This window comes from Centropristis striata, chromosome 7 (assembly GCF_030273125.1).
Source record: "Centropristis striata isolate RG_2023a ecotype Rhode Island chromosome 7, C.striata_1.0, whole genome shotgun sequence".
NCBI classification, from domain to species: Eukaryota; Metazoa; Chordata; class Actinopteri; order Perciformes; family Serranidae; genus Centropristis; species Centropristis striata.
Genome location: NC_081523.1, coordinates 19,558,017 through 19,565,308, shown reverse-complemented (window position 1 = coordinate 19,565,308; position 7,292 = coordinate 19,558,017). Strand labels below are relative to the sequence as shown.

The following is a 7,292-nucleotide window of genomic DNA, read 5'->3' as shown; positions in this document are numbered from 1 at the left end:
CAGGATATATTTTTATAATAAACTCTCAATGCCCTGCAGGTAATGCTAAGGACAAATCCATCCCCAAACACACACAGTCAAATGCATAGAGATCAATTCAAATGCATATTTATAATTATCTCTTCACACAAGTTGCAATCCTCTGTGAGACCCAGCAGGTCTCACTGAGCCCATAACTGTAATATCACAGGAGTAAATGCAATAAAAATAAAAATGTTCTGACATTGCTTCTTTATTTGGATTCTCTTTTAGACAATCTACTGGTTTAGTTTTGCTCTTTGATATGTTCTGTTTATCTGTCCAGTTGTGTGCAGATGTATGTGTGTGAGTCAGGGAAGAGGGTAAACTTTAACAGCAGCGTTAACGTCTCTGATCTCTCGCTCAGTGGGCAGACGGGCACAGCCGTAGAGATGGAGCACCTTCAACCTAAAGAGAGAAACATGAAAACAGTAAATAAGTACAATTATGTGCTAATATGTACAGTCCTTTTTAGTTGTTCTAGCTACAGAGCAAAGTAATCACACAGTTAAAAATTTGATTCTCGCACATCACTTTCACAATTACGGCACTAGCAGCTGATCTGTTTCTGTTTTTTTTTTTTAAAACGGTCCAAACAGTTGGTCATTGTATTCATGGTTGCTAATATTGATGGGCTTTATTTTGATCATCAATGAAATACATTGATATTCTTACACATCATATCTAAGAGACAGGGTCTGTCTACTGCATGATTGGTAATTGTTATATTTTATGAGAGAGTTAAGTGACAGCTACAGCATGAGTGTATGTGTATCCTTTAGAGTGTGTCACTAATAAAAGTTAAAAGGTTTTCACGGTGGTATAAACTTATTGTCATGATTTCACTGTCTGTTTAGTATTTTACTTTCCCTTCATGTTCCATGTCATGTGTTTCCTGTTTTATTTTGTGATCACTCATCCCTGTCTCTGTTTCAGGTTCCTGTCTGCCCTGACCCCCTCCTCATCTGTGTGCACCTGATCCCTGATTGTGTCTTCCACACCTGTTTCCCATCACTCCCCATTAGCCCTGTATATAACCCCCTGTTTGTCATTCTTCTTAAATAATTTACCAGCATTTCTCACAGTCCTAGTCTTGCCTTTTTTAATACCTTGCCTGTCTTTTGGATTCTGCCTTTTTGCTCATCTTTTTTTGGATACCATTGCCTGTTTTGACTGCCTGCCTGTGTACCGACCTCGCTTCAGAATAAACGCCTTTTGATTATTGAAATCTGTTCTTAGTTGTGCATTTGAGTTCTCCTTTCTGTGCCACGTCCCACGACACTAATAAAATATAGTTACATAAGTATAAGGCAGATACAGAAGATTCATATGGTCAAATGTCTGTTTTAGCTATCAGTCTAAATTTAAATGAAACTTTGTTAAAATGTATTTGTGCATGTTATGTGTCTTTACCTCCTGCAGCGTCTGCAGAGCTTCAGTATATTCTCTAAGGTGACATGGCAGAAACTGAGTTTGACAGTATGAAGGTGCCTGCTGCAGTAATTAGCCAGCAGAGAAACCCTGCACACACACACACACACACACACACACACACACACTCATCAGTTTCATTGCTGACATGTGACGTGGTGACAACCCCACATACACAGTCACAAACTCAGAAAAACAGCTTCATTAGTTGTACCCTCTGTTTCCTGTGTTAGTGGAGCTGACATCCAGCTGTTCGAGTCTTCTGCATCCCAGAGCCAGAGACTGAACCCCTGCATCTGTTACTGCTTTACAGCCGCTCACATCTAGAGACCTGACACACAAAAATACAGACATACATGTACTTATGTTCTTAAATCCTTCTGACATTTTTGTTTCGGTTTCTTAGGAATAAGGTTAAATATGTTGAACTTGAGGTATATTTCAAAGGAATAAAAGTCAGTTGCAGGTATGGTACTATAGCTCAAGCTTGTGTGTGTACCTGATACAAGGTGTGTATTTGTGAATGCTGTGCAGTGTCAGATCAGTTACTCCAGGACAGGAACTGAAGGTTAGACTCTGAAGTTCAACGCAGTTCTGAAGCAAAGTATCCACTGTGGCATCAGTAACCTGTTTACAGTAGAGAGAAATGCGGAGAGTGAATGTAAATCTCTTTCAGACTTGTGAAATTGAGTGATAGAACTTTTAACCATACAAATCTGGAACTTTAAGTCACAAAATATTAAACTTACTGCCTGTAGTCCAGTGAGATTTAATGAAATGAGACATTTGAGTTGTGACGTCATCACTGTGAGATTGTGTGCGTTGACTTTTGGCAACTGTCCAATGTTAAGGTGCTGGAGGCCAGGACACATCTGAAACACAGAAACCAAAAAACTGTACATCCTGTACATTTTGTGGAAAACATATTGTGTTATTTTCATAAAGGAATATTGTAAAGACATGATGCAAAAGCACCAGTCTTTCATGTGCTAAAGCATGTTTGAGACATATTCTAGACAAACTGTGTGGTGCTAAATTACAGCACAGTATGCTGTTTTTTCTAACCCTTACATGATGTTCATATAGCGTGCCTTCACAGAATTACCTCATAATAAATGTCTATATAAAATACACACAGACAGTACAGTGTCACAGTTTCAAGATTCCACAAAATCGCAATTTTTCTTGATTTGACCCACACTAATGAATCTAAAATCCATTTCAATAGATATGGTCCAAAGATGACCCGGAACAGCTTTGTGAAAAAAATTTGTAGCACTTGTACAAAACTAGAAAACATTTAAATATACATTTTTTTGTGTCTTTTGGGTCACTTTAGAAAAAATGATCAAATTTCAAGCTAAATGGATTGCATTTAAGGTATTTTTACTGCTGTCAAATGTTAAAACAGGTCAAATTTGACCCGAACAGTTTTTATTGTGTTGTTTATGTATCTCTCTGTACAGCACTTTGGCCCTCTGTGGTTGTTTTAAAGCGCTTTATAAATAAAGAGATTGGATTGGATAGGAACGGTATGTCAGGGTTAAGCAGTTTAGAACCAGGGGAATTGTGTGTACTTTTCAAAATAAAGTACCTCATATACTTTCTGTAGACAGGATGGAGTGAGGAACTGACAGCCAAACACCTCCAGTCTGCACAGACTAATATAAAAACACACAAACAGAAACAGTGTGCACATCCTGATTATGGATTATAAAAAGGCAGGTGAAAATGTAACTGTGACTGAAAAGTCTATGTCAGAAGTGTAACCAAGATGTATATTAGAGTTTACAGCCACATAACCCAAGCCATCTTCTGCTTTGTTATACTATATATATTTACAATATTTAAATAAATACAGACATTCTTATACTGACCTTTCTTTGTGTCTCATGACGAGTTTCATCAGTGGGTCATCAGTGACGTGGCAGCCATTCAGGATTATAGATTTTAGTTTCAGCCTAGAGTGAAGAGAAAGGAATGATTAATACTTTCTTTCTGAAAACTTTTTTTAAAGTTTCAGTAGCCTATATAAATACTGACTCTGGGCAGCAGTTACTCAGAGCTCTCACTCCTGTGTCTGTGGCTCCGCTCCAGCTCACATCCACACTGGTCACACGGTGACACAGCTGACCAATCAGAGGCAGCATCTGGTCACCATGGAGACCAGGACCAGTACAACTTGTGACCTTGAGCTCCTATAATTAACAAATGACAGGACAGATATAATCTGGACTTTTGACCTAGTTCATTCAGAAACAGAGTCAAAGCTGGCAATACAAATATAGTTTACAGAATCTAAAGTTTACAATGCATATTGGGTAATTTTAGTCTTTAAAATGCATTTACAAACCTGATTCATAAGAAAGAGACATTTTTGTCATTATAATTCAGTGACAAATATACTTTCTAAAAAGGGATTTTGTACAATATGTAATATTCACTCACCAGCCACTTTATTATGTACACCTGTTCAACTGCTCCTTAACACAAATATCTAATTAACCAATCACATGGCAGCAACTCAATGCACTTTGGTAGACATGGTAAAAGACGACCTGCTGAAGTTCAAAGCGAGCAACAGAATGGGGAAGAAAGGTGATTTAAGTGACTTTGAACATGGCATGGTTGTTGGTGTCAGACGGTCTGGTCTGAGTATTTCACAAACTGCTGATCTTCTGGGATTTTCACACACAACCATCTCTAGGTTTTACAGAGAATGGCTTGAAAAAGAGAAAATATCCAGTGAGGAGCAGTTCTCTGGGTCAAAATTCCTTGTTGATGTCATAGGTCAGAGGAGAATGTCCAGACTGGTTCAAGATGATAGAAAGGCAACAGAAACTCAAATAACTGCTCATTTCAAGCAAGTTATGCAGAAGAGCATCTCTGAACCCACAACAGCGGTGAGTGTATGTCATTAGTATCATTATTATTTCTTACTGGTTAAAAAGGCTGTGGGGACATACTGTTCTCTTCATCTTATGTTCTGTACTTTCATATGTTTTGTTGACATTGACAGCAGGTAGATGGATTCAGGATGTCGGGTCAATAAATTCACAGTGTCAATAGAAAAATGGATTTACTTTCTTTTTGTCTTTCAATTGAAAGAATTTCTACACAATATACAGACAATGCAGTTGCGTATTGATTAGGAGGATCCAACCCCATAATTTGAGGGCCCTTGCTGTAAAGTAATGTGATGACACATCTTAAAGACACCACCCTCTTCCACCTATTACAGTGTTTCTCGAGGTCTGAGAAATCGATGAAGAAGCCCCACCAAAATACAATTCAGCGAGTTCAGACTTGTTGTTTTACCTCCAGAAAGTTTCTACACAGAGTGAAAAACATCTCCAGCCCACAGGAGGTGAGAGACAGGCCACTGCAGCTGTACAGACACAGACTGTGAGGATGTCGTCTGCCCACACAAAGTAACCACCGTTCTGTCAGGGTGGAGTTTGCAATCCTCAGATTTCTCCCTTCAGAGAGAGAGAGAGAGAGGTTTAATGTTCAGTTTATGAACCTGTTCTGGTGATTCAAATCGTTGGCTCTGACCTACAGTGTGTGTACAGGTATGGGAGCATGTGATGGTGCAGGTCTGGGTTATCTTACTGTATGTTTGCCCAGGGAGTGGTACAGTACACCACTGCACTGGAAGTACTTACATCATGAGAACACACCATGTGCTGTGACACACTTTAGAAATCCTACTTGGATGTCATGAACTCTAATGTTTAACCTGAGCCAAACAGAAGCAGGCAGGAGAACCAGCAGCGAAGCTGAGCAATGTACTGCTGTGGACAGGGGCAACAGCAAAATGCATTTTATCCACATAAAAAAAAAATCAATATCACTTTAAGAGTTCACTATATTTAGAATATTTTGAAGGCTTTATCTTGCCATCAGACACCTTTGTTTAAGTATATGCAGGGGGAAGTGAAGCCACCAGACTCCATTGACAATTTTTTTTTTAAATTTTGTCAAATGTAAATCTGTTTTTTTTTGTGTGATTGTGTGACTTTGGTGTTTTAAAGGTTTAGTTTGGATTCACCAAAATCACACAATAACACAAAAAACTAACAGACTAAAGCAGCGGTAGACCAGCAACTTCAGTGTTCTGCAAGGTAAAATTACTGTTTTTGCCAATGAATACTGGTGGCTTTGAAGAGAGCAGAGATAAATGTAAACAGGGCTGTCTGACTGCAGTAAAAACATTACAAATTAAGCGTACACTTTTTCAACTGATATTCATTTTTGGCTATGCCTTGCTGCTGCCCCTGTCCACATGCATGCAGACAGCCATCTACTGCAGTTAAAAGTAAGGTACGGGCAAGTACCTCATACAACCCCACTTCAAAAAGATCCCAACTATACCTTTTATAGCCAAATAATGCATTGTTTTAGGACTCACAGAGTGTGTGATCAGTGGCCAGTGTGTGCAGGCGGCTGCAGACCTGCAGCACTCTGCACAGGTCACTGTGAGGCAGCAGAGACAGAATGGACAGCCACACTTCATCAGGAAGACACAACCAGCGCTCACATTCAGGGACACCTGATGGCTAACAGGCGTAATGACAAAACATCATACCTCAAATAAAACACATATTTGATAGATGTTCAAAGCATTCAAAGCATTCTGTGAACAAAAAGAGTTCTTACGCTGTATTTGTCAGTTTGTCTACATTGACATGCACCTGTAGATAGAGGAGATAGGGTAAACATAGTTATATACTTATTTTCTGTTAAGAGCATAAAGTTATAATTCTTTACATAAAACATTTTATGTTTTTGGTTAGACTGGAAGAAAATAAACTTCACTGGATGCTACTACAAAACTTAACTAACTAAACTTACGAAAGACATTATCATAACACTAAAGTTGAAATCTTAATATTTAACTATAACATTTAAATGAGCCTTGCTTGGACTTGATTTTCCTCATACAGGACATGTTGCCCCTACAGCAGGACTTATACAAGTACACACAGAACTCTGTTTAAAAATATCTTGAAATCCCCTTTATCTTATGACTTGCTGCTGCATCTGAACTGTGAAATTAATTTGAAACAAATATTCCTCAAAATGAACAGAAGCAAATCTGTGTTGTCTGGTTCCAAGTATAAACCCACGAATGCCTTTTTGATTTAGTAGTTCTTTAGTAGGATCTCGTGATATGTTGGTAAGTTGTATTAAAGGTGAAAAAATATGTACATGTGGTGTTGAACTCACCCGAGGCACCGGTGTCATCACAAAGAGGCGTGTGTGTCTCTGTAATTGAGAGACATTTGTGTGTTTGTCCACAGGCGGAAACAGGTTTCACTTTGTTGTCTGTTGTGTGTCTTTCTGTGTGTTTGTTTACTGCTGATGACTGAGGTCTGAGAACACACAGGCAGAGGTTCAGTACAGTAACAGAGAAAAATGTAATTAAAAAAAACATTTCTTTACATTTTAAAAATGTAATATAAGATCCATGTTTGCTATAAAACGATAAATTTGCTCCAGATGTTCCAGTTGTTCCAGTTGCTCCATTTGGATGAGGAGTTATTTAATAAGGGTTTGTTTTTTTGTTGTTCTGGTTTATTTTGTAGTGCAGAGGTACAGGAACAAATTTAAGTTGATGTTTAGGCATGTACTTTTCTTTTTATTTGTTACCTTTGCAATTTTTCTTTATTGCTTGGAGAATACAGGGGGACACTTGACTTTTCACAGATTCTCAATGAAGCTTTTTTCCTTTGACCTTTGACCCCTCTCTTAGTACCCTTTACGTCTGAATGATATCTGATTGTCTTTGAAGACAAACCTAAAAACACAGGCAAAGACAGAGGAAAATCATACGAAGAGAT

The 7,292-nt window shown here is 38.3% G+C and overlaps 1 protein-coding gene across 1 annotated transcript; it reads right to left on the bottom strand.

Annotated features, from left to right (window-relative positions):
• Positions 1–241: 241 nt before the first annotated feature.
• LOC131975116 (F-box/LRR-repeat protein 2-like) lies at positions 242–6,880 on the bottom strand. Its single transcript, XM_059337655.1, has 12 exons — positions 6,679–6,880; positions 6,109–6,143; positions 5,861–6,008; positions 4,768–4,928; positions 3,493–3,647; positions 3,327–3,410; positions 3,044–3,110; positions 2,199–2,321; positions 1,949–2,076; positions 1,664–1,780; positions 1,432–1,539; positions 242–426 (listed from the first exon to the last, which is right to left on the bottom strand). The coding sequence occupies exons 4-12, from the start codon at positions 4,798–4,800 to the stop codon at positions 330–332; spliced, it is 912 nt and encodes a 303-aa protein (XP_059193638.1). The 5' UTR covers positions 4,801–4,928; positions 5,861–6,008; positions 6,109–6,143; positions 6,679–6,880; the 3' UTR covers positions 242–329.
• Between the last annotated feature and the right edge of the window lie 412 nt (positions 6,881–7,292).

Coding starts and splice junctions, on each gene's coding strand:
- LOC131975116 (XM_059337655.1), bottom strand. CDS start 4,800: ATGTTTTTCACTCTGTGTAGAAACTTTCTGGAG. Junction 3,648..4,767: donor TGTGTAGAAACTTTCTGGAG/GTAAAACAACAA, acceptor TGTTAATTATAG/GAGCTCAAGGTCACAAGTTG. Junction 2,322..3,043: donor GTCTACAGAAAGTATATGAG/GTACTTTATTTT, acceptor TCTGTGTTTCAG/ATGTGTCCTGGCCTCCAGCA.